Below are 27,099 nucleotides of genomic sequence, written 5' to 3' on the forward strand. Positions count from 1 at the left end.
GTGGCCTTCATGTGCCAGATCTATTATCCTGTCTCTGAGTGCTTCAGGTGGCACAATTTTGGAATTCCGATAGATTTTGTTACCCTGGATGTTCAACTCATTTCTAACTTCCCAGAATCCCTTTAAGCTCTCCGTAACATCGCTACATTTTCCCGGCCACCCATTTATGATGTATCTTTTAAGTGCCTCCATGTTGGAATCTTTCTCCATTCCCTCATTCCATTCCTCCTCAGTAAAAGAGGGTAAAAGAACAGAAAAAATAGGAGTGTCTAGGGGGTCTTCCTCAACATTGCATGTAATGGGAGACCTGGATAAATAGTCCGCAAGGACATTGTCCTGACCAGGAAGGTATTCAATGCGAAAGTTATATTTCTCCAGCCCCAAGACCCATTTAGCTATCCTGGGGGACTCACAACTTACTTTTTTAGATGAAAAAATGTGCGTTAGGGGTTTGTGATCCGTACGGACCGTGAAAGAGCTTCCCCACAGAAAAAACTTAAAATGGCTGATGGCCCAGTAGCATGCCAAGGCTTCCCTCTCAATTACGGAATAATTCCGTTCAGGTTGGCTTAAGGTGCGTGAAGCGAAGGCTATGATGGTTTCCGTACCGTCTCCTTTCTGTAATAGAGTGGCCCCGAGACCTTTGTTGGATGCATCAGTGCATAAAATGGTCTTCTTCCTATGGTCAAAAGGGCCCAGAGCACGTGAGCTGATAATTTCTTTTCTCAGATTATTTATGGAGACAGAATGTTTTTTTTCCCATTTGAATTCACAATTTTTTTTTAACAATTCTCTTAATGAATCACATTTTTCTGCAAAATTGGGAATGAATTTAGCCATGTACTCTACCAGGCCTAAAAAGGACTTTAGCTCTTCCTTGTTCGTTGGTACAGGTGCGTTCTCGACTGCCTGAACCAGACTGAGTTTGGGTTTTATTCCTTCAAATGACAGATTGTGGCCCAAATAATCTACTTCCGTGACTTTGATTTTGCATTTTTCTTTTCTCACAGTAAGACCTGCTTTAGTTAGTCTAGTACACACTTCCCTAAATATAGAGTCATGTTCATTTCCATCTGCACCATAAACTAACACATCATCTTGGAAACACATACAGTTGGGAATTCCTTCTAGTACCCTTTGCATCATTTTTTGGAAGACAGCCGCCGCCGAAGCCAGACCGAACGGCATCCTTCCAAACATGTAGGTGCCAAAAGGCGTAGCAAATGCTGTTAGTGGCCTAGATTCCGGGTGGAGATCAACTTGATAATACGCCATGGAAAGATCTATTACTGAAAAGAATTTGGCTTTACCCATGGTGCATAACATTTCATTAATGTTTGGAAGAGGGAACCGTTCCACCCAAATGTTTTCATTAAGGCTGCGTAAGTCAATACAAAGACGAATTCCCTGTCCATTGGCCTTGGAAGCTATGACAATTGGGGATACCCACTCTGATGCCTCAATGGGATAGATGACGCCTAGTTGGCACAACTTGTCGAGTTCCTCTTTCAATGGTTGTCTTAGGAGCAAAGGAACTTGACGGGTTTTATGCACCACAGGTTTAGCTCCTTGCTTAATTTTTATCTTATGCTGATAGTGTTTAAGTAATCCCAGGTTCTCAGAGAAAAGATTAGGGAATTCATTACAGAGGGGTGACTGTTCAATGGCTTCATTGATTAATTTGACCTGTTCCCTGCTATTAGGATCAAGGATAATGCCCAGTTCCCTCTGGTGACGCCACCCTAGAAGATTGGATCCTGAGCTAACCAGATAGACTTTACCCATCGTGGACCTACTTTTAAAATGAATTCGTGTCTCCACCATTCCCACTAATGGAATAGGGTCTCTGGTATAGCCATGGGGTGAAATGTCAGGTGTAGATATGACCATGCCATGCTCTTTCCCTATTTTCCTGAAATCATTCACATTTAATAAGGTAAAAGGCGAGCAGGAGTCTGCAAACATTTCAAAAGACTCACTATTTATGACTACATCGCATTTAGGGTATTCATTACCATTCCTTTCCACCAAACTCCTTACTTGGAACACATAACTAAGTTGATCCTCACTGGATGCACTGATGACTTTGACTTGACTAGGTTCGCTGTCCCTGCACACTCTAGCTAAATGTCCCCTTCTGTTACATTTTTTGCAATGAGCATTGCGAGCTGTGCACAATGGATTATTAGCTAGGTGATTACTACTGCCACATCTATAACATTTGAAATCATGTTGATCTTTTGGCCATTTCACAGACGCCTCTCCTTTTTGTCTGACTTTAGGAGAATTCTTGTTAGGGCCATCAACCTGAACTGCTGCTACTACTTCCTCATTTATTTTGATTTCCTTCATACATTTGGCAGTGTGTTCAATAGACTGAGCTATAGAAATGGCCTCCTCTAAGGATGGATTTTTGGATAGTAACTTCTCTTGAATTCTACTGTTACTTGTACATCTGACCAACTGGTCGCGAATGAGCGAATCATTTAGTTCCCCAAAATCGCACCTTTGAGTTAGCCCTCTCAAAACAGCAATATAATTCTTAACAGACTCATTTTTTCCTTGGGACCTACTGAAAAATTTATGACGTTCAAGGACCACATTAATTTTGTCCCCAAAATGATTACCTAACTTTAACATAGTTATGTCATACACATCTAAATCATCTTCTTCCTCCAACTCAGGTTCTGGCAGAGTTTCATACACTTTTCGCCCATGAACACCAATATTGTGCAAGAGAAGGTGTTGTTTCCTTAAGGCGGAAAACCTTTCTCCCCCCATAGCAATTAAATAGGACTCAAATAGTTTAGTCCATTCCTTCCAATGGATCTCTGGATCTCCACAGTCATTTAGGAAGGAAGGTGGTTGGCAAATGCCTGGCGTGCCCATGTTTTACCCAAAAAAAAAAAAAAAAAAATGCAAACGAAAACACAGTGGCACAGGAATCCAACCACCACTGTTGCCCACAACGCTCTCCTCAAGGTTTAAAATGACTCCCCACAATAATTGCAAGAACTAGTGCATAGAATAACAAGCTTATAATGAATATGCTACTTACCAGTATGCATCTGTTCTTGGCATGTAGGGCTGCTGACATTCATATCTGTGCATAGATCGCCGCCTAGTGTTGGGTCCGGATGTTTGCACGTTGTTGTCCTGGAAGAGTCTTCGAAGTATCCTTGGATAGGTGACTCCTCCCATGGACTACAGTGCGCATGGGCATCCTCTCCATCCTCAGATTGTTTTTCGCCATTGTGGCAGTGATGGAGTAGATACAGAAAGTGATGACCATGCTTGCAATAATTCTGAGAGCTGCAGCTGCGACAGGCGCCGGGGAGGAGGGAGGGCGATATGAATGTCAGCAGCCCTACATGCCAAGAACAGATGCATACTGGTAAGTAGCATATTCAGTTCGAGGCATGTGGGCTGCTGAATTCATATCTGTGCATAGAATACATAGCAGTGCCCTCTATTGGCGGCGGCTACCCGTGCCAGCTGCAGCGGTCTGAAAAAGTGTTTTGAGAACAGCCTGTCCTACAGCTGCCTGCTGTTTTGACTGCACATCTACGCAATAGTGTTTTGTAAATGTGTGTGTAGTGGACCATGTGGCTGCTCTGCATATATCATGCAGGGGAATATTTCCTAGGAAGGCCATGGAAGCCCCCAACTTGCGTGTTGAGTGGGCTCGTGGTGGAATAGTTAATGTGCGTTTTGCCTTTTGATAACAGATTTGAATACACTTAACTATCCATCTGGCTATCCCTGCTTTGGAGATGGCGTTACCTTTGTGGTGTGGGGCAAAGGCAACGAATAGTTGTTTTGTCTTCCTGAAGGGTTTAGTCCTGTCGATGTAGTACATGAGGGCCCTCCGTACATCTAGTGTATGTAATGCCCGCTCTGCAACAGTTTGTGGGTTTTGGAAGAAAACGGGCAGTTCAATAGTCTGGTTCATGTGGAACTGCGATATTACTTTGGGCATGAATTTGGGGTTGGTACGTAGTACGACCCTGTTGGCGTGAACCTGAATAAATGGCTCTTGAACGGTTAGTGCCTGGAGTTCACTAACTCTTCTTAGGGAAGTGATCGCTACCAGGAAGGCTACTTTCCAGGTAAGGAATTGAATCTCGCATGAGTGTAGAGGTTCAAAGGGTGGACCCATCAGGCGTGTGAGGACCAAGTTGAGGTTCCACATTGGAGCCGGTGGGTGACTAGGTGGAATGACTCGTTTGAGTCCTTCCAAGAATGCTTTGATGGCAGGCACTCTGAATAGAGAGAGGTGCTGCCTGGTTTGCAGATAGGCTGATATTGCGGTCAAATGGACACGTATAGAGGTGTACGCCAGATTGCATCGGTATAGGTGTAAGAGGTAACATATGATGTCGTGGATGGATGCGTCCAGCGGGTTAATGTCATTATTACCGCAATAAATGACGAACCTTTTCCATTTGGCTGCATAGCAAGCTCTTGTAGTGGGTCTCCTGGCCTCCTTGATGATGTCCATGCAGTCAGGTGGCAGATTGAGATAGCCAAACTCTAGGACTTCAGGAGCCAGATCGCCAGGTTCAGCTGTTGCGGATCTGGGTGCTGAACCTCTCCATGGTTCTGCGTCAAATGCGCGGGTTTGATCCGCAGCCTTTGATGCGGTACCACGGAAAGTTCGAGGAAGGTGGTGTACCACGGCTGGCGTGCCCACGTGGGAGCAACTAGGACGAGTGTCAGGGAGTGTTGTCGGAGTTTGCGAGCCACCAGCGGTATCAACGGTGCTGGGGGAAAAGCGTACGCAAATCTGCCGGACCAGTTCATCCATATCGCATTGCCCTGCGACTGCGGATGTGGGAATCTGGCGGCGAAGCTTTGGCATTTTGCGTTTTCGCTTGTCGCGAATAGGTCTATCTCTGGGTGACCCCACTGCTGGAAGTACGGTTGGAGTACTGATGGGTGTAACTCCCACTCGTGCATCTGGTGGCTGTGTCTGCTGAGCAGATCCGCCATCTGGTTGTCCTTGCCGGGGAGGTGTTCTGCCATGAGGAACATGTTCCTCTGAATGGCCCACTTCCACATGCTCTGAGCCAGATGAGACAACTGTGGAGAGTGTGTCCCTCCCTGTTTCTGTATGTAGTACATTGCGGTCATGTTGTCCGTCCGGATCAACACGACCTTGTTGCACAGATGTACTTTGAAAGCCTTCATGGCCAGGAAGATTGCCATCAGTTCCAGAAGGTTGATGTGCATCTTCTTCTGTTGTGTCGTCCATAGTCCCTGCACTGTGTAGTGTAGTACATGAGCTCCCCATCCCTGGAGAGACGCGTCCGCTGTCAGTACTATTTGTGGAACAGGCTCTTGGAACGGTCGCCCCTTGCAAAGGTTTTGTGGATTCCACCAATGCAGAGAGTTGTATGCCCGACCGCTCACCAACACTAGGTCTTTCAACTGTCCTTGAGCCTGATTCCACTGACGTGCTAGGCACTCCTGAAGTGGGCGCATATGTAATCTCGCGTGCGGGACTATGAAGATGCAGGAGGCCATCATGCCTATCAACTGCATAAACACTCGCGCTGGAAGCGAGTGATTGTGTTTGAACTTGGAGATCAGCAGTTGTATGCTGTTGATCCTCACTAAACTTGGCTGAGCTGAGGCCGCCAGAGTGTCTATAGTCGCGCCCAGGTACTGTTGTACGTGTGCGGGCTGGAGATGGGACTTTGGGTAATTTAGTGAGAATCCCAGACTGTGAAGAAGGTGAATGGTGCGGGACATATGGCTTGCACATTGCTGGGCCGACTTCGCTTGAACGAGCCAGTCGTCTAGGTAGGGGTAGACGTGTATATGCTGCCTCCGTAAGTGTGCTGCCACCGTAGCTAGGCACTTCGTGAAAACCCTGGGCGCTGTTGTCACGCCGAAGGGAAGGACTTTGAACTGATAGTGCTGCCCCTGAACAGTAAACCTGAGGTATTTTTTGTGTGAGGGGTGGATGGGTATGTGGAAGTACGCATCCTTGAGGTCCAGTGATGCTAGGAAGTCTCCCTGCTTGAGAAGCGGAAGGACTTGCTGTAGAGTGAGCATGTGAAAGTGCTCTGAAAGAATGTACTGGTTCAGGGGTCTCAGGTCTAATATAGGCCTGAGCGACCCGTCCTTTTTTGGAATTAAGAAGTAGAGGGAGTAAACCCCCGTGCCCTGCTCGTGGATGGGTACGAGCTCGATAGCGCCTTTTAGAAGCATACTTTCTACCTCTTGCTGTAAGAGCGTTAAGTGCTCTGAGGACATAGGACGGTTTCTTGGTGGTATTGTGGGTGGAGTGGAAGTTAACTCCAGACAGTAACCGTGTTTTATAATATCTTTGACCCACCTGTCCGTGGTGATGGAGTTCCACGTGGACAGGAACCGTTGTAGCCTTCCCCCGACAGGTGTTATGTGGTCGGGAGGAAGGGAGAGGGCGTCACTGCTTGTTCTTGGGGGAGGACCTGGTGTTGCCGTAGCCACGTCCTCTGCCCTTGGTACTGGAGCCACGATAGCCACCTCGGGTGTTCTTATCGTAGGTGGTCTGCGTATTACCCTTGTTATATGTTTGTTGTGACCCCTGTCCTCTACCTGCCCCCTTGTTTCCGGGGCGACGAAAGGAGCCGCTCCGAAAGGACTGAGTTTGTAGGGCGCCCATGGACTTTGCAGTGTCCGTGTCCTTTTTTATCTTCTCGAGGGTGGTGTCAACCTCAGGTCCGAACAAAAAGTCGGGGTTGACGGGCTGATTAAGTATATTGTTTTGTACCTCAGGCTTGAATCCTGAGATACGTAGCCAGGCGTGACGTCGTAGGATGACGCTAGTGTTGATGGCCCTGGCAGCCGTGTCTGCAGCGTCTAGTGCACATTTAATGGCAGCATTTGTGAGTAGCTGTCCCTCTCTGATAAGGATTTCTGCACCTTCTTTGTAGGGGTCAGGGAGGTGCTGAAGAAGTTGCTCCAGTGTGTCATAGTGCGCTCTATCGTAGCGAGCGAGGAGCGCTTGAGTGTTAGCTATGCGCCATATGTTTGCAGCTTGTGCGGCAACTCGCTTGCCGGAGGTCTCTAGCACCTTGGACTCTTTGTCCGGGGGAGGAGCGTCACCCGTTGTCTGCGAGTGTGCCCTCTTGCGGGCATTCGCCACAACGATGGAGTCGAGTGGTAATTGGCCTCTGATGTAAGTAGGATCCCCAGGTGCTGATCTGTATTTTTTATCGATCCTGGGGTTTATCACTCGTGCCCTGGTGGGTTCCTTGAAAATGTCAGTGGCTGGCTTGAGGACCCCCTTCAACATTGGCAGAGTCTTTACATGTCTTTCTGAGGATGCAAAGGTGTCCATTAGAAAGTCATCTTCGATGATATCAGAGTGAAGCTGTACATCATGGTTGTTTGCCGCACGTTCAATCAGAGCGTTGAACGCCGCAGTATCCTCTGTGGGTGATGTTTTTGGCCCATATAGTTGTGTGTCCTGTGCATCAAGAGGTGCACTGGGGTCTGCAGGGTCGCCCCAAGTTTGGTCAGGGTCCTGCTGGTCATCAGGGTCCGTGTCCACATGGTAGGGGACTTGTTCATCCAAGTAGTCCCCCAATGCATCCGTGTCGGAGCGTGTGGGGGAGGCCCGGTGTGGATCCTGGTAGGGTGAATAGAAGGGTTCATACAGGAGAGGTTCTGAGTCCACAGGCAGCTTCCTCTTTAGCGGGATCCTGAAAGGCTCCAATGGCGGTTCCGAAGTTATCCTTCGGCCGTGGAGAATCATCCTGCCAGTGTCGGCGTCGATGACGTGTGACGGAGACGGCTCGACAGGTGTAACCGCAGTTTTGGTGACCTGTGTCCTGAGTTGAAACGCCTTCGGGATTGTGGGTGGAGGCAAGCCGAAGGTAATGCTGGTCGGCACCGACGAAACCGCCGGAGCCGAACCGGAACCCGACGGGTCCTGGAGGGCGTCCTTGGATCTGCAGCCTGGCATCGCGCCAGGCCGTACTCGGGGCGCCTTAGAGGTCGTGGCCCCCGCCAGGGTCGTCGAGGCGGCTGCAGATATCTTCTGCGCCCGTGGCGCATCGAGTCGAGGTGCGGAGATCACCGTCGACGTCTTCGACACGTGAGGTTTTGGTGTCGTCGAGGGAGTGCTGCGAGGCGTAGCAGGCGGGACGGCCCTCGGTGTCGGTGGCGTCGACGCCGGTAACCGGGCAGGTTTGTCGGCGCCGATGACCTTCTTCCGTTTGTCGACTCCCATGTCGCCCGTCTCGAGTTCGGCACCGAAGTCTCTCTTGGTGCGGTCGGTGCCGACCCGGTGCGCTGGCGTCGAAGGTGTTGAAGGCCTCGATCCGACTAGCGCCACTTTCAGTTTCGGTTTCGTAGGAACCTGAGCAGCTTTCGGTTTCGGTTTCGTGGAAGGGAAACCAGCTGGCTTAAGCGGTAATGGCTGCCGCTGAACGTCCGAGGCCGGGCCCGAGGGCGGGGCCGAAGGACTGCGTGATAGGTCTCGGGTAAGGCCCGAAGGCGATCCCTCGACCGGAGCCATAGTCTGTGGCGCTGGTGAAATTTCGGTCTGAACAGGTAGGCCTTGTTCATCATCGGAGCTACTCTCTTCGGCTCCTAAGGCCTCCTCGTCGTCTCCTACCTCGGTGTCGTCTTCACCTCTGTGGAAGAGTGACTCGTCGGCCTCGTCCGATCCGGGTTCGTGTTCGTGTTCGGAAACGGGACTGGAGGGTAAGACTTCTACTTCTTCGACGTCGTCAGCCTCGTCGAAGATGTCAGCTGGGGCCGGTGCCGCGTGCTGCGCTTCGAGCCTCGCCGCTCGACGATTCCGCAGAGTCTTCTTTGAACGGAACCGGGCACAGGCCATACATGTCGATTCGTCGTGGTCCGGCGAAAGGCATTTGTTGCACACCGGATGGACGTCGATGTGTGGGTACTTCGCATTGCATACCGGACACCTTTTGAATGGCGTCCTGGATTCCATCGTCGAAGTAGAGTCGATGGACAGGCAAATGCGAACAAAGTCGGTGCTGAAAGTTAGTAAACTAACAAAAAGTATCGAAACCCGATCGATAAACAGTACCGACGCGAACTAAAGGCCTTGTGGCCTCGACAAAAGTTTTTCCTAACTTGAGCTAAGATAGCACATCCGAACCCAATGGCGGAAAAAAACAATCTGAGGATGGAGAGGATGCCCATGCGCACTGTAGTCCATGGGAGGAGTCACCTATCCAAGGATACTTCGAAGACTCTTCCAGGACAACAACGTGCAAACATCCGGACCCAACACTAGGCGGCGATCTATGCACAGATATGAATTCAGCAGCCCACATGCCTCGAACCATATAAACTTAAATCACTAATATGTATAATACGCAATGACCAGTATAATGGATGTAGTAAGATAGTTCACCGCTAGTTAATAGTTTATGTAATTTCCAATACGGAATCACCCACCACTCCTAGGAACGTTATGCAAGACACTGTGGGGAAAATGCAGACAGGGTCAACCAGAATGGTTCTGAGAAACATGTGAATTCTCTGGCGGGGTGAGGTAGATAATTTTACCCCTAACTTAAAGTAACAGGCCAGAAGAATAGAATGTCACAGTAAGATAATATGGCCAAAAACAAAGTAGCAGGAAACGTAGACTCCTCGCAGGAAGGAAGCCGCTGACAGCGTATACAATATCAATCCTACCAGAACGAGAAGAATTGCTCCGAACAGGACCCTGTAAATAACGAAGCTTCAGTTGCAGAGGAACATCACCGAGTGCTGCAAACAGGATCCTGCAAAAACGCGAAGTTCCAGCACACCGTAAGGACACCTCAGAAGAGAAGGGTGCCTACCGTGTGGTAACGCTGCAGGATTCCGCCGCCAGACACCTCCGTTGCCCACAACAATCTCCTGAGACGCCGCGTGAACCTCGCCCAGGGTGACGAAGGAGGCGTAACTACACCTCAACCAGCCTTGAGCTTGTAAACGCGGAAGCTGCCTCAAAGTGACCGCCCCCGAAGGCGTGAAAACAAGGCAAACGAATTCACCAACCAGACCCTGTAACTCCGCCCGCTTGTGGGCGTGAGGAGGCGTATCAGGTCGAAGAAACTGACAGAAAAAATTCTCCCACGTCGTATGCAGATCGACACACTGACGTGAAATCCTTCCAGCCGTCTGTAGCCTTAGGAAGACGTGTGGGCAGTAGCGCAGGGAGCCCCTGGTCCAGCACAGTCAATTCACGAATATCACCGCTGTTCCTAGGTATCTGAGAGCAAATGAAAAGGGGAGTTGGCCTGATCTGCCCCCTCCACAGGATCGTCGCCAGTGTAATGAAGTGACAAAGAGCCGAGCACAGGTAACACTTCTTTGTACAGGCCAACCGCTCTCTAACTGACAAGCAGATTGTCAACATTCCATTGTAAGCTTCAGAAGATACCAAGGAGAGAGGAATACGGGGGTGGATGGAAAATACCAAAGGGGAGGGAAAGGGGAAGATACAACAATCTCACTGAGGCATAATGAACGGCGAAGGCAAAAACATGTTGCAAACCTTTCAAGAACCTATTTACAACAGGGGATTTGGAGAGGAAAGGCAGATCTGGCAACTGCAAAAATGCTGAGTTTGCAGAAAGATAGCCCTTTAAAGTGCCCAAAGCAGAGCCATGCCGGGCAAGAGAAGTATAAAGATAAAGGCCCTGAGAGAAGGGAAGCAGAAAGAGGGTCAATCTGTTTCTCTGCACACCATGCTACAATCTTGCTCCAAAGGCAGGTGTATACAGTCTTGGTGGCAGGACACCCGGCTGCCAAGATAAAATTGCAGACTTCGGGCGGAAGGTCGAAAGTGGACAACTGCCACCACTCAATCTCCATGCACGAAGGCAGACGCAGACAGCAAGGCCGGCATTAGCGCTGGTGGTGCCCGGTGTGACCATCTTTGTAGGCATCCCCCCCCCCCCCAATTCCCTCCCTATCATCCTCCATTTATTTAACCCCTTCAGCGCGGCGCGGATTACCACGCTGTGCTGAAGGTTCTATTGCGCGGGCGGGCCATGACGGACCGGTTCCGTCATACGCACAGCGCTACCGATGCGCATGACGGAACCGCTCCGTCATGCGCATTGAAGGGGTCAATTTCTTTTGTAGCACTACTCGTAATAATGTAGGGTGTCAGAGCGCTTTACATCACACACATTACACGTACACAATGAATCGTGTGTAAATCAATGTATGGTAGGCAATGAGGATTACAAGGTGTAGGAGTCACATGTAATCCACACTGGTAGCCAGTATATTTTCAGAGTACTACACTTCTTTGTGCAGCAGGTAGAATAATCCTCTGCGCTACTTTATGATGTCAAAATACCACTAGACAAAACTCGATCTGGCACAGGTCTCACTACCCTAAAGTAGGTCCTGGTTGACAGGTTAAGTGGAGAACCCTCGGCTGCTATGACAGAAGATCCTTCGGAAGTGGCAGCCTGATCGGAGGACTGATGGCCATGCTCAACAGCTCAAGATACCAAGTACTTCAAGCTCAGCCCGGAGTCACAAGGATGACTTGAACCTGGTTGTTCCTGATCTTCTTGAGAACTCTGCACAGGAATGGTATTGGCAGAAAGGTGTACAGGACGCCGGAGCTCCACTCGAGATGAAGTGTCTAAAAACGAGAGCCGCCTTAGAAACTCCCGCACGCAGATCTGCTGACATTGCACGTTCTCATTGGTGGCAAACAGATCTAACCAAGGCTCTCCCCACTGCTGAAAGAGACCTTGCATAACCTCCGGATGGAGACGCCATTCGTGAACCACTAAGAACCTTCGGCTGAGTTTGTCCGCCCTGGCATTTAGAGAGCCTGGTGTTGAACCACTAAGGATATGCACTGACGTTTCAGGCATGGCCAGAGAAACAGGACCTCTCAACAAAGGGTCAACTACCCCACCAAGCCCAGTTTGTTGCAGTACCATATGGCAGTAGTGTTGTCTGTGAACAGCTGCACTAGCCTGCCGTGATGGAGGGTAGGAAGTCTTTTAATGCCAGCCGGATCGCCTGGAGCACCAACAGGTTGATGTGGAGTCCGGATTCTGCCGGAGACTAGAGGCCTCTGATCTCCAACCCTCCCAGATGGCCGCCTCATCCCAGAAGTGATGCATCCGTCACCGCTGTTAGATCTGGTTTGGTAAGGAAGAAGGGTCTGCCACAGACCCAATTGGGGTTTGTTAACCACCACTGCAGATCTTTTGCAGTTCCCTCCGAAATCTGGGCCATTTTGGAGAGATTCCCCTGATACTGCGCTCACTTGAACTTCAGGTCCCAATGCTGAGCCCGTGTATGCCAGCGGGCATGTGTGACAATCAGGATGCAGGAGGCCAGGAGGTCCAGTCACCTCAGTCTGTCTAAGCGAAACCCAGGATAGAGGCAGAAATGCCAGTACCATAGTTTGAATATCCTGGACTTGCTGTTCAGGAGGATAGGCCCGAAACTGCACTGTTGCCGGAACAGCTTTGATGAAAAGGAGCGCCGGAGAAGGAGTCAGGTAGGACTTCGGCACGTAGTTAGTGATCCCCAGTAAACACAGGAGATCTACCATATTCTGGGGGTGGGAGGCAACATCCTGGGGCGAGCCCACCTTCACAAGCCAGTTGTTGAAATCGGGGAAGACTGGAACCCCTGATCTCCACAGATGAGCTGCAACCAAGGCAATCACCTTGGTGAACACTTGAGGGGCGCTGGTAAGGCTAAAAAGTATCACTATGAAACAAAAGTGCTTGTGGCCATGCTGGACAGGAATGTTGACGTATGTGTCCTGCAAGTCCAATGCTACATGTAACCTCTTGGGTCCAGGGCAAACAGGGCGTGAGCATTTTAAACTTCTCCTTTTTGAGGAGGAAATTGAGACGGCGCATGTCTGGGATAGGACGAAGTTCTCAGTCCTCCTTGGGCACCAGAATATAACTGGAAAAACCACCACAACCTACTTCTGGAGCCAGAACCCTCTCTATGGCTCCCTTGGCCAAAAGAGCCATCACTTCCTAGCGGAGTAACAGGAGCTTGTCCTCAGTCAGCCTGTTGCAAGTGTGTGACAAGGGTGGAGGTGAGATCACAAAGAGAAGGCGGTAGCCCCTTTGGACAATCAGAAGAACCCAACGGTCTGATGTCCTTGAACTCTACGGGGGGTAGGTGAGGACTTATCCTGCTCCCCCCCCCCCCCCCCCCGGATGCCCATAATGGTAAGATGGCAAAAAAAGAAAAAAGAGGTTTAGAGGTTTCAGCATTGTAGTAGACTTACCCAACCTCAGTCCACCCGACCCACTGGGTATACGGGTACCGCATCCTTAGCCACGCATAGGCTGGGAAGTTTGCATGCTGAGGTGGCTGGGTGGGTTCAAGACATGGCTGGAAGCCCCTTCTGTCATCACGAAAAGTGCAACAGGCTTACTGGGGTTGTTGAAGGACCATGAAAAGGACAAAGGACCTGGCAGTAGCCCCGCTATGCTTGAAGAGCTCAAGCGCCAAGTCTGCCTTGTCTCCGAAGAGACAACAGCCATCAAAGGGCATGTCCATAAGTGATGCTTGGACATCCCCTGAACGCCAGTTGTTCTCATCCAGGCATAGTGCCGTAAGGCCATAGACAAAGAAACTGCTCTACCCAACGAGTGGGTCGTGCCCAGACCACATCGGATCGTGAACTTGGCTGTATCTCTCTCGCCTGTAATAGCTTGGGAAAGTAGGGCCCAGGCCTCCTCTGGGACAATGGGCAGCGCCTGCACAACCAAGTCCCACAGTGCATGGGTGTCGCATCCCAAAAGGTATGGAGTCTTCACAGACCGCAGTGCCATTCTAGTGGAACAAAACATTCTATTTCCTAAGGTATTGAGCCTCTTGGATTCCGGATCCAGTGGAATGGTAGACAATGTGCCAGGATTTACATGGAAGGTGGAATCTTGGACCACCAAGCTCTCAAGGAGCCCCAGTGCAGGGTTTAGACCAAGTGCCAAGCATGGAAGAAGCAGTTCTGAGGAGGTCTCTTCCGGCTGAAGCATCTCTGTCAAGACGTTAGTCTCAACTGTTACTGAGGGTAGGCTAAGGTCCAGGACCTCTGCCACCCTTCTCACCACCACAGCAAAAGAAGCACCTTCCCCAGTAGCTACAGTAGGAGGAGAGGTGTCCACTGGTGCCCCCCCCCCCCGACTTCCCATAGAACAGAGCAGGCAGGATTGCGGTTACTGGTGATCTAGGCGGACCACTCCATCCTAACGCACCTGGATTCCTGGCTTCAAGGAGATGGACATAGAGCCTTGGTTTCAGTGGGTGTCCAAAAGTTGGAGCAAGGTGGCTAGGAGAAGACACGACGGCAGAGATTGGAGGGATGCTAAAGCGAAGCAGGAGGAGGAGCATGCACAATACAGACATGCAGCGTCACAACAGCGCTTGGCATGAGCGCGAACAAGGAGGATGAATTGCATATTTGTTAAGTACCATTGGAATAGGTGATTCAAAACAATGTAGTGATGTCCTTTTGTTATAGGCTGTTCGACACCAAATGACTAAAGGTCAAAAAAATGAAACGGAAATTAAAGGAATCCTTATGCATATGTAAATTTTAACTATAGGAGCTACTTATACATGCAAATTAAATTAACAAGTTTGTTATAAAATCGTGACATGGCTATTAAATGTAAGTAATGATGCACTTTTGCATACACACTTAGAAACGCATAATATTTAAGATACTCCATGAAAGTGCCACTCAAAAAATAGTTTCATTTCATGCCAAGCACATGTTTTTGAGCCCCCTACCCTTAAAAGAAACTGCTTCTAATGAAAAGTAAGAAAATAGTACACAACAAATTTATTCTCCCGCGATCATATTATTAAAGACTAAGAAGATTTCCTATTGAAGGCCACACCTCTCTCCAACTCCCAAAGTTATTATAATTGTTTAGCATAGGACAAGGGAAAGAAAAATCTGACCTAGTACCGGAGTGCAGGCTTTTGAGTATCGTCATTATTATGATGCAACATCATGAAAGTAATCTTTGATAATTAACTGTACAACCAACTAGTAGGAATACTTACTCTATCAAACCCCATTGCACAAAGGTTTTCTATTTTTTTTGTGTATTCTGGACTAGAAACTGGTGCTCCAGCATATACATGTGCCCAAAGTCGAGCTGTTTGTTTAAACATATCTGGATTTTGTTTGTACTATAAAACAAAAAGAGAAAGAAAACGTTAGACACAAGATTGCAGTCGTGATTAATTATACACTTTCCATCAGTGCACATTATTTTCTCCAGTCATTTTTAAGTGGAGTCTTAATATACAGTCCAAGAGATTACCTTAACCTACTATTTCTAAAGGATTACTCGTAAAGAAACATCCCTATTGCAATGTTGGATGGGCCAGAAAAATAGTCAGAACTGCAGGCTGGGATCAGCAGTGGCACCTGAAAAGGAGCTGGAAATTCCCTGTGCAGCTGAAAGCTTTGCCTTATCAAACTCATCAGAGCCCTTGTTTCCACATTCAACAGACCCAAAGCTTCCAGAGTCCTATTTCTCGCGTTTTGATCAAAATCATAGTACATCATTCAATACAGCACATATTAACAATAAAAGTGTGCTGCATTGTGTGGAGATCCTAGAGTTTCCACGCTATGAACAGTGCGTAAGGGAGGTACGGTGGTCTCTAACACAGTGAGGAATCTGTGAGCATCGGGTGTAAATAGTTTGGCATCAGTATTCTAATAAACTGCCCATCTGGGGCTGAAACCATGTTTGCGGATTCACTCTAGGCTCTCGTTAAGCGGGGGGGAGGGCGAGGGCCAGAGGGCCCTCAATTTGCCAATACGCATAGGTTGAGTCATAGTTCAGTGTGTACCAACCATGCATATGGCGGGGATAGCACAGTTAATATCAGTAGTATGGGTCGGTAGGTGGGGGGACGGATATAGTATCCGTTGAAGTGGAAAGCCAGTTGTGCTGCCAATGTGTATTATGTGGATATTCATGGTGGACCTTTCGTCTGTTTATCCAGGTATGTATCCCAGGCACTGTTAAATGGGGTTTCCCTTGTGCGATTAGTTGGGAAGATTATTTAGAATACATCTTTGTAAATATCAGAGATTAATCCTGCTATTCCTAGACGCAATCTGTCCTGATGGCAGACCCATAGCCATGCTGTATGTTGGAGCATGAACATGCACCTGTGACCTCAAAATGTTTAACGTTGGTTGTAGACAGTTACGAGAATGGATCCTATATCTGCCTGACCTTCCCAAGCAAATGTAGATGACATTTTTTATTTGAAATCCTTTTTTAGAGTGCTCATGTAAAGGATGAAAGTTACTTTTATGGTGACTTAGCCCAAAGACTAAGATAATTTTCAACTTGTTGAAATCCCTAGTATCAAGTGGCACATCTGGAAACTGATACTATAGAAGTTTATTTTTCAGATTTTGCACACCCGTAAAATGCATTCATCATACATGACAAATAGCATAGAAGCTAGGCACTCTTCCATGTAAGCATGTGCTTGCCAGATCCCTACTGTTTGAGAAATCAACCAATTAGGGTGTGATTTCTGACCAACAGCTTCTGGGCCAACAAGAAGGTGTTGATAGCGGAAGAATACCTTTAACAGAGTTACCCCCACGATACAGATTGAATGAAGCAGTTGTCTAGGAATCAGTAGCTATGAACCTAGCGTCCACTGGAGCCAGTACCTACGTGAAGATCAACAGGATGCCTCTAAGACCAAACAGCAATGCTTTTACAGGTACATTGGGTCCATCATTATGAAGAAATTAGTTACCTGTAACTCAAACTCCCCAGCGCTTTGATCTTTCACATATTCACATGCTTGAATCAGAATAGTAAGCAGTACACTGCAATCTTAACTAGAAGATACCGGGAAGCAGGCTCACCTTTACTGAAACAGGTTTCAAAGGACTGCCTGTGCGACTGCTAAGTTGGCTTCGGCATTCACAGAGGCAGTAGTGCTTTGTGAACATGTACTTGGTCCTACAGCTAGCTACACAGTAGATGCCTTGTAATCGAACAACAGTGTAGAATGCAGCTCCTAATGTAACGCGCCCTCACTCTACCCTGGAGCAGACACTTTGCTTTGCGGTGGCAAAAGTTGATGCAAGCTGAGAGCCAATATGCTACCCGCTGGCTTTCCAAAGGATATGAACAGATGGTCTTGAGATTGTAAGTAGTTAGTCTTTCTGATATAGAATATAATGCATTTGCGTACATCAAGAGTGTGCAATGATCTTTCTGCGAATATAGTAAGACACAGGAAGAACAAATGTAGTAAAACAGCTTTAATGAGATGAAAGTCAGAGGATAATTTAATTATGAATTTAGGGTTGGATTGCTGGAGGGCTTTGTCTCTTGTCAATCAGACAAAGGGTTCTTTGATGGTGAATGCCTACATTATTCCTACCCTTTTTGCAGATGTATGCACTAAGGGAAGCGCTTTTGTTCAAGAGACGAAATTTAGTTTTAGAAAAAGGATTAGGAGCGTCCTCGCATTTAAAATAATTCAGAGTGCATTCCTTTAGTTGTTTTTCATACGTTATTTAACAATAATTAAGTGTACCTCTTGATATACTACCAGCCGGCATGTGTTTCACTACCTGTGGCTATTGAGCATGAGGCTTTCTTAATGCTGCGAAAATGAAAGGGAAGAACAAGTGACAGTCAATATTAAAGAGTCTGTATTCCGATAATACCATCACCACAGGGTGAATCGAGAGCGCACCCATGGGATCATGTGCAGAAGTTAAAACTTCCTGTATTCAAAGTGTCAAATTGTGTCCAAAAGTTTTATATCGATCATGTGTCAGTCGAGCGACCGAGGTGTGTGTGGGTGGGGTGTGGGTGGTGTGTGTGTGCTAGTGTAAGGCATACTTAGTGGCAAAGAATATTAGAGGTGCTTTTTTCAAGAGATGAAATTTAGTAGCGCATTGTGGATCAGCTCGAAGGTGGTAGCATGAGTTGGCTCAAGACAGTGTACAGTTCTTATGATACAGGAGGGTGCTGCACGGGTTGAAGTGCACTAAAGAGCCCTTTCATAAACTGTTTTACCATCCTTTGACACAATAGAGTGGATTAAGTATCTTCGGTCATTCTAAATCTAGATATTGCCGCTAGATTAACTCATACTGAGGACTATTTAAGACCACTCTTGCCTAGGTCGAACGAGTAAGGAAGAATCTGCTGAGATTGCAAATGGAGTGGATGAAGCACTTTGATTTTGCACCGGTCACAAAAACGTTTCCACTTGGTGTTATATGTCTTAGTGGCAGCAGATAAGTGGTTAGGTACCATGCTGTCAGGTTCAGTGACATGAGATCATGATGGAGCATCTCTGCATGACGTTTGAAGAGGATCCTGGAGTGCGGTTTCAGGGGTATCTCTGGATTTGGAGATCGTTACAGCAGTTTGTTGTAGAGTACTGCGGTGGCCAGGCCGCAGCAACGAGGATCAGGTTGGTTATCTGCTTTTGCCTTACTCGGCACCCTGGGGATCAGTGGAAATGAAGGACAGGCATACGCAAAGACGCTGGACAATCTAATCGAAAGGGCATTGCCCTGTGTCTCTAGTCCCCACTTTCAGAAAATTAAGTCAACATGCTCCTGTTGAGTTCCCACTTGTGGCAGCTTGAAAGTTGATGAATGAGCACCTTTGTCTAATCGTTGTTATGCCTTGGCATGTGTTTTACGGTGATATCGACCTTGCGAAAAATAAGAGGCTGTTGCACCTCTTCTGAGAGAGGTCAGGACCTAAAGCACAAGTTACTACTTGTGTAACGATATATCTGTAAGAGACATTAGTTAGTGATAGATTCATTACCTTAGAATATCCCAAGGCGTCAGACTGGATCCGGAAATTTTTCGCCAGCAGTACCCCTGCGCATCGGTAGGCGTCGAACGGCTCCGCGTGCGCCGCTGCCGCCGAGATGACATCGGAGCTACTTAGACGTGTGCGGACGTCAGTTCTTTCTTTTTCCGCGCAGCAGCGCAGATCCGAGAGAGAGCGGTACCCCTAGTTAAATGTTTTAACATGGTTTCTGACAACGTGTTTTTTTGACTACTTGACTGCTGGTGTGGTAGGGATGCCCGGGTTTAAGTCCTGTAGGGCCTGCCGCCGAAACATGTCGGTAGCGGATCCGCATGACATGTGTCTCTTTTGCTTGGGTCACGCCCATGACCCAGAGGAGTGCCCCGATTGTCGGGCCATGGCGCTGAAAGCTTTGCGGGAGCGTTCCCGCAAGTTGTTGGGAGGTCCGGCAATCTGTTCCGCGCCAATCGAGGTCCCGAACCCGTGGGAGGTCGAGGGACCGGTCGCGGAGCCATCAGCATCGCTCGCCGGAAACTGGGACCGGTAAGTCTAGGCGCCATAAAAAGTCAAAGAAGTGACGTCGCTCTTCCTCTACCCCTCACCGGTCGCGGGAAGAGGTGGAGGGGGCGGGCGGTCACTCCCCCGCAGCTCCGTTGGAGCCTCCGTTGTTGCCTGCGCCCTACCCACCCTTTCCGGGACTGCACACCACTTTGAACGAGGTGCAGGCATTCGTGTCAGCCTTGCCCCCTTTGTTTGCCCCGTCGGATCCCTCCGGAGCGCCTTCAAGCCCCACGGATCCGTCAGGAGAATCTGCCTCCGTACCGCTGCCTTTTGCCTCTGCTACGCCGGTACCATACTCTGCGGCGGCTCAGGCCTCGGCGCCATGTCTGGAATCTTAGCCCCCCCCCCAGTCCATTGCTTGGTGGGGAGTTTATACTAATTCCCAGGGCACCTTGTCCTTACCGGCCTCTTGAACAACCGGTGGACGAAGTGGAGTGCTGGGAGGGGTCTGAAGACCCTCTTGCAGCTCAATGAGAGGATGAGCCTGAATGGGAAGGCGATGTGGAGGGTCCAATAGATCAGGATTTCTCTCCACACCCTGGTACTCTGTCCCCTTCTTCCGTGGCTACGGAGGAGGTTGGGACTTTCAGTGGTGTTGCGTAGGGCGGCTGAGGCTCTTAACCTCAAGCTCCCTTCTCTACCTATCAGGATTAATCTCCTGACTGAGGTGCTGAAGCCGCAGTCCTCCTCTGCGGAGCCGTTGCTGTCCTTCAATGAAGCGCTTACAGATATCCTGTTGAGCACCTGGAACAAACCTAACACAGGAGTTCCTGTAGACAAGGGTGTGCCACGGCGCTATGTAAAACATTGAAGTCGTATTGTCCGGTCTGATGAGAACTGATTGACTTACTAATATTGGGACGGACACTTGTAGGCCCAGTCTAATAGACAGGAGCTCCAGTATGTGGATATGTAGCATTCCTTCGGCTGTTATCCAGAGGCCTCTGGTCAACAGTTTCTGCATGTGAGAACGTCAGCCGTTCATGGACACACCAGTCATTAGCATTATTTATTCTGCCTGATGAAGGATGGAAGGAGAGGTCTGTCTTCATATTATCGGGGAATCTCGCTCACAATATTGTTGGTTTTAGGCATTTTGTGACTGACATTGTTGTGACATGAGCCATTGACCGGTTTTCATTTTATGTCTAGTTCTTGCAGGATGAGTCTCATTCGGAGCCTGCAAAAGGCCTATGCAGGATGAGAATAGGACTAGCAGGGATTTGTACTGCTTGACGGTTACAAATTATTGCTTGTTCGTTAATCCCTCTGCCATGATTTCAAACTTGGTTACCCTTTATGTTGATGGAAGTGCCTTTCTCAATTGTGTGTAGAGTATTAATCCCAAGAGCTGAATCTTTGCATGTTGCTCCATGGACGATTTCTTTATTCAGCATGTGGCCTAAACTGTGAAAGTTTGATGCAGGTGGCTGTAGAAGCCTTTGCCTCTTCCTTTGAGGGAGCCTTGACAAGCCACTCTTACAAGTATAGGTACACTTAGTGACCCTGTCGTCAGAGGAAGGCAGCAAATGGCGCCAGGCACTTGGTAAGAATCAGAGGTGCCGATTTGAGGCTAAATGGGAGTGCCTAGAGTTGGTAGTACTGGCCCGCATCGAACAGGTAAACACTTCTGGTTGGATCGCTATGTGGAAATACGTGTCTGGAAGGTCTGTGGAAGACCCATTCATGAATCATCAGGACTTCTTCTTTTAGTTCAACCATGCAAAAAGTCTGCTTCAACAGTTTTAGTTGTCTGAGCTCTATAACCAGCCTCCAATGTACCATTTTCTTTTTTTATCAAAAAGAATCTAGATTAGATTCCTTGATTTCTATTGCTCCCTTGAGAAAGAGGATAATTTCCTGTTGTAGCTCCCTGAAGCAGAGAGGATGTTCGGTTAGAAGACCTTTGTATAAATTTCAACTTGTACAACAATGGGAGTCCTTAACATCGAACTTTATGATGGGACCAGATTGTACATACAGTGTATGTTTCATGCGCGGCCCATTGTAGTTTCTTATGTTTCCCTAACTGTGCACGTTGTGGGCCTCATTTTCTTTTGCACACGTTCCTAGATAAACACGCTTGCTTTTGCTACTTACCAGTATGCATCTGTTCTTGGCATGTAGAGCTGCAGATCTACACACTTTTGCATAGATCGCCATCTGGTGTTGGGCCCGGATGTTTGCAGTTTGTTTTTCCTCTTGGAAAGTCTTTGGAAGTCACGAGGTCGGTGACTCCTCCTTTGGATCGTATTGCGCATGGGCTTCGGCTCCATCCTCCGATTGTTTTTCGATAACAGGAAAAAATGGAGCGTAGTAATAACAGTGAAGAAACCCATGTGTGTTATATCTGAATAAGATAGACTGGAACAGATACAGGTAGCCGGGGAGGCGGGTGGGCGTGTGTAGATCTGCAGGTCTACATGCCAAGAACAGATGCATACTGGTAAGTAGCATATTCCGTTCAAGGCATATGAGCTGCAGATTACACACTTTTGCATAGACTATATAGCAGTTCCCAACCTTAGCAGCGACCACCGGTATCTGTTGCAGTGGTTTGAAATAGTGTTTTTAGTACAGCCTGGCCCACACTAGCTTGTTGCTTGGTTTGCACATCTACACAGTAGTGTTTAGTGAAAGTGTGCGGTGTTGACCATGTAGCTGCTTTGCAGATATCATCTAATGGGATGTTCCCTAGAAAAGCCATAGAAGCCCCTATCTTTCGTGTAGAATGGGCTTTAGGGGGAACGGATGCGTTTGTTTTGCTTTGTGGTAGCAAATCTGTATGCATTTTACAATCCACCTAGCTATCCCTGATTTTGAGATGGGGTTGCCCTTGTGTGGTGGAGAGAAAGAGAAACAGTTGTTCGGTCTTTCTGAAAGGTTGTGTTCTTTGTATATAGTAAAGTAAGGCTCGTTTGAAATCTAGCGTGTGTGGAGCCCTTTTTGCAACAGTTTGATGTTGCGAGAAAAATACCGGTAATTCTACAGATTGGTTTAGGTGAAAAGGGGAAATTACTTTAGGTAGGAATTTTGGGTTGGTACGGAGAACAACCTTGTTCTGGTGCATTTGAAGAAAAGGTTCTTGTATGGTAAGTGCTTGTATCTCACTGACCCTTCCAAGGGAAGTGATGGCTACAAGAAAAGCGGTTTTCCTTGTGAGAAATTGCAGTTCGCATTTATGCAAAGGTTCGAAGGGCGGCCCCATTAGCCTTGTGAGAACGATATTTAATTTCCACACAGGTGAGGGTGGTACTCTGGGGGGAATTATTCGTTTTAGGCCTTCCATGAAGGCTTTAAATGGCAGGTACTCTGAAAAGTGATAGGTGCTGCCTGTTTTGTAGGTAAGCTGCAATTGCTGCGAGGTGTAGCCGAATGGAGGTATATGCTACATTACACCTTTGTAGGTGGAGTAAGTAACATATGATGTGTTGTATACACACGTCTAGATGATTGACTGTGTTGTTATGGCAATAAACAACAAATCTTTTCCACTTGGCAGCGTAGCAGGCTCTAGTGGTAGGGCGTCTAGCTTCTCTGATGACGTTCATACAGTAAGGGAGAAGGTTTAGGTATCCGAATTCTAGGATTCCAGGAGCCATATCGCGAGGTTGAGCTGAGCTGGGTCCGGGTGCCTGATCTCTCCATGGTTCTGGGTTAGGAGGCATGGTGAGAGGTGTAGCTTTTGGTGTGGTACTACCGAGAGTTCCAGCAGCGTTGTGTACCACGGTTGTCTGGCCCATGTTGGAGCTACTAGGATCAGCGTGAGGGAGTGCTGTTGTGGCTTTCGCACCACTAATTGAATTAGTGGGAGAGGTGGAAAAGCGTACGCAAATGTGCCTGACCAGTTCATCGCATTCCCTTTGGACAATGGGTGTGGGCATCTGGCGGCGAAGCTTGGGCATTTTTTGTTTTCGTGGGTGGCGAAGAGGTCTATTTGCGGATGCCCCCACATTTGAAAGAACGGGTGAAGAACCTGCGGGTGAAGTTCCCACTCGTGGATCTGCTGCGTCTGTCTGCTGAGCAGATCTGCCATGGTGTTTTGGACTCCTGGGACATGTTGGTCTAGGAGAAAGATTTTGTGTGGAATTGCCCATCTCCATATGCTCTGTGCTAGTTGAGAGAGCTGTGGAGAGAGTGTGTGCCGCCTTGTTTTTTAATGTAATACATGGCCGTCATGTGGTCTGTGCGAATGAGGACTGCCTTGCCTAAAATCTGTCTCTGAAAGGATTTCAGGGCTAGAGAGACTGCTAGTAACTCCAGATGGTTGATATGGAGTAACTTTTGTTGCGGCGTCCATGTGCCCTGCACTGTGAGGTGTAATAGATGAGCTCCCCAGTCAGAGAGCGATGCTTCTGTTAGTATTATTTGTGGAACCGGGTCCAGGAACGGTCGACCTTTGGAAAGGTTTGTGGTGTTCCACTACTGCAGAGAGCGATGGGTGCGACCGTCTACCAACACCAGATCTGTCAGTTGCCCCTGGGCCTGGTTCCATAGGCGCGCTAAGCACTCTTGGAGTGGACGCATCTGGAGTCTTGCGTGGGGCACTATGAAAATGCAAGAGGCCATCATCCCTATCAGTTGCATAAACACTCTTGCTGGAAGGGAGTGTTGAAGTATGAATCTTTGTCGCAAAGCCTGAATGCTTGCAATCCTGGCCGGATTGGGGTAGGCTATGGCTTTTGAGGTGTCTATGGTGGCACCGAGGTATTGCTTTATGTGTGATGGTGTTAGTTGGGACTTTTGGTGGTTCACCGTGAAGCCTAGTTGGTAAAGTAGTTGGATTGGAGTGGCGGTGTGGTGTACACATTGGTTGTAGGACGTGGCTTTTATCAGCCAGTCGTCCAAGTATGGGAAGACGTGAATGTGCTGTCTTCTGAGGTGTGCCGCCACTACCGCTAGGCACTTGGTGAATACCCGTGGTGCTGTTGTGACTCCGAATGGGAGCACCTTGAACTGGTAGTGTTGCCCGTCCACTACAAATCTGAGGTACTTTCTGTGAGCATGGTGTACCGGAATGTGGAAGTATGCGTCTTTCAAGTCGGAGTCATTGGGTAGGCGGTGTGGCAGAGCGGGCGGTATTTCTTTTGCCTCTGCCTATATTATTATTTCCCCTATAGCCGCCTCCTTGATAACCCCTTGTGAAGGTGGACTGAGTGGGGGATTTGTAGGAAGTGGACGCGCTGAGGAAGCCTCTAGATGTACTCCGAAAGGAAGAGTGGCGAAAGGAGCGCCTAGGAGGGTGTGACTGCAGGGCTCCCATGGATTTCACCGTATCAGTGTCCTTCATTTTTTCGAGGGCCTCATCTACCTTTGGGCCGAATAGGTGTTCTTGGTCAAAGGGATGATTTAGGATGGAGGCCTGTACCTCTGGTTTGAAACCTGTTATTCTCAGCCAAGCATGGCGACGGAGGACGCCTCCAGTATTAATGGCCCTGGAGGCTGTGTCTGCTGCATCTAAGGCACAGCGTATGAGGTGTTAGTTATTGTCTTACCCTCTTGAATCAATTCATTGGCCCTAGTTTTGTATCTTTCCGGGAGGTGGTGCATTATGGTTTCAAATTCATCATAATGTGCCCTATTGTATCTGGCCAATAGCGCTTGGGTGTTGGCGATACGCCATATATTGGCTGCCTGTGACGCAGTGCCCTTTCCTGACGCGTCCAGTAGCTTTGACTCTGTCAGGTGGTGGTGCTTCGCCTGACGCCTGAGAATTTGACCTTTTTCGTGCAGTGGAAACCACTAGGGAATCTAGTGGCGCTGGCCCTTTGATATAGGCAGGATCTGTGGGGGCAGCTTTGTACTTTCTCTATACGTGGGTTAATGACCCTGGCCCTGACTGGGTCCTTAAAAACCTCGGGCGCATGTTTTACCACCCCCTTGAGCATAGGTAGTATGGCGGTAGACCTATGTGCGGTATCAAATGTGTTGAGGAGGAAATCCTACTCCACTGGGTCAGTGTATAACTCTACCCCATGATAATGTGCCGCCCTTTGAAGTAGATGGTGGAAACCTAATGAGTCTTCCGGTGGAGATGGCCTGGAAGGGTAAAGGTAGTCTTGTGGGACGTCTGGAATATCTGGGTTATTGTAGTTGTCCCATGGGTTTGGGGATCCTGTAGGGGTGGGGTCTTGGGGCACATCCCCTGGATCGTGATATGGGTCCCCCTGATCATCATCGTCTGGAGACTGGGTCGGAGAGCGATGAGGTGGGGTGGAGAAGGCGGAGGGGGCGGAGGTGGAGAGGGTGGAGGAGGTGGGGGAAGGTATTCTGAAAGGCAAGGTAGCAGAGTCCTTCCTCTTTGGAGGTGGAGGCGGAGCCGGTTTATCCAAATGTCTTTTTGGAAGAGAGTGCCAAATGTCCAGTTTTTGGATCCTTGGTAAGAGTTTTTTGTAAGGGATCTGGTGTAAATAGTTCCTGTGACAATGTTTGGTCCGTTGGCGCCGAAGTCTTCGGGGCCAAAGACTTTTTAGGCTTGTCCGTGCCAGTTTGCTTAGCACTGGGCTTGGGAACCTCCGATTATTTGGTCAGCGCCAAGGTGGGCTTCGGCGTGGAAGTGTCGGTGCCGAGGGCCTTATGGGGTTTGGTCGGTACCGAAGATGGCGTCAGTAATAAAGAAGCGCTGGGTTTCGACACCGAGGACTTCGGTGCAGAGCTCGGTGTCGAGGTAGAGGCCGGTTTCTTTTTCGGTGCCGAAGTGTGTTTCTCGGCACTGCTGGCAGGCTGGCTCGAGCCCGAGCCGCCGGAAGGCTTATTTGGCTTCTTCACCGGGCCCGAAGGTGGGGTGTGTGAAGCAGTGTCTCTGGTCTTGCTTCGGCCCGGAGGCGAAGGCGTGACCGAAGCCTTTTTGGGTGTCGGCACGGGTGTGGGGGTATATTACTCACGACCCTCTGCGCCGGAGTGACGTCCTCCACATCTGAGTCGTCTGCTTCGGAAGCACTGACGAGGTCCTCTTCGGTGCGCTGCTGTCCCGGATCTTCGATGTCGTCTGGAACGGAGGTCGAGGAGTGTGCCATGTTTTGTCTGGCTCTTCGGTCCCGAATAGTCTTTTTCGATCTGAAAGACTTACAGGCCGGACAGTCTCGAGCCTCATGTTCAGTGGAGAGGCAGAGGTTGAACACCCCATGAAGATCGTTGTGGGGGAATTTGGACCCACATCGAGGGCACTTCTTGAATGGAGAATGTTCGGAACCGGAGCGCGAAGATTACATCCGAGCCCGATGGAGGAAAAAAACAATCTGAGGATGGAGCCGAAGCCCATGCGCAATACGATCCAAAGGAGGAGTCACTGACCTCGTGACTTCCAAAGACTTTCCAAGAGGAAAAACAAACTGCAAACATCCGGGCCCAACACCAGATGGCGACCTATGCAAAAGTGTGTAATCTGCAGCTCATATGCCTCGAACATTATAGTTTCCAATGGAACCTGCAGTTTTTGCATTCTGCTCTTTTCCTGGGATTTAGTCTGAACACAATAGACAAGGTCAAACAATGCACCTGGTTATTCTTTCTGCCCAGGTACTAACACCTAGACATACCACAAGAATGCAGCTGTTTATGTGCACACATATCCTATCATATAGAGGAGATCATGAGCCTAAAACACATACTAGGAACAAGAGTTTTGAGACGTAAGCACAGCATCTGCTGTGATGTAGAATGTCCATCTGTGAATGCTAAGGTTTGGAGTCTGCTGGTAATACCAGAGATCTTCGATAGAGAATCA

General features: G+C 48.6%; 1 protein-coding gene across 3 annotated transcripts in view; it reads right to left on the minus strand.

Annotated features, from left to right (window-relative positions):
- Nucleotides 1-27,099, minus strand: part of UBE2K (ubiquitin conjugating enzyme E2 K) — a 231,459-nt gene that overhangs the window by 66,127 nt on the left and 138,233 nt on the right. For all 3 annotated transcript variants that reach the window (XM_085642239.1, XM_085642240.1, XM_085642238.1), the window contains one exon: nt 15,043-15,171. In XM_085642239.1, coding sequence (XP_085498365.1) covers nt 15,043-15,171 — 129 coding nt within the window. The remainder of the gene's footprint in view (nt 1-15,042; nt 15,172-27,099) is intronic.

Source organism: Triturus cristatus, chromosome 2_2 (genome assembly GCF_964204655.1).
Source record: "Triturus cristatus chromosome 2_2, aTriCri1.1, whole genome shotgun sequence".
Classification (NCBI taxonomy): domain Eukaryota; kingdom Metazoa; phylum Chordata; class Amphibia; order Caudata; family Salamandridae; genus Triturus; species Triturus cristatus.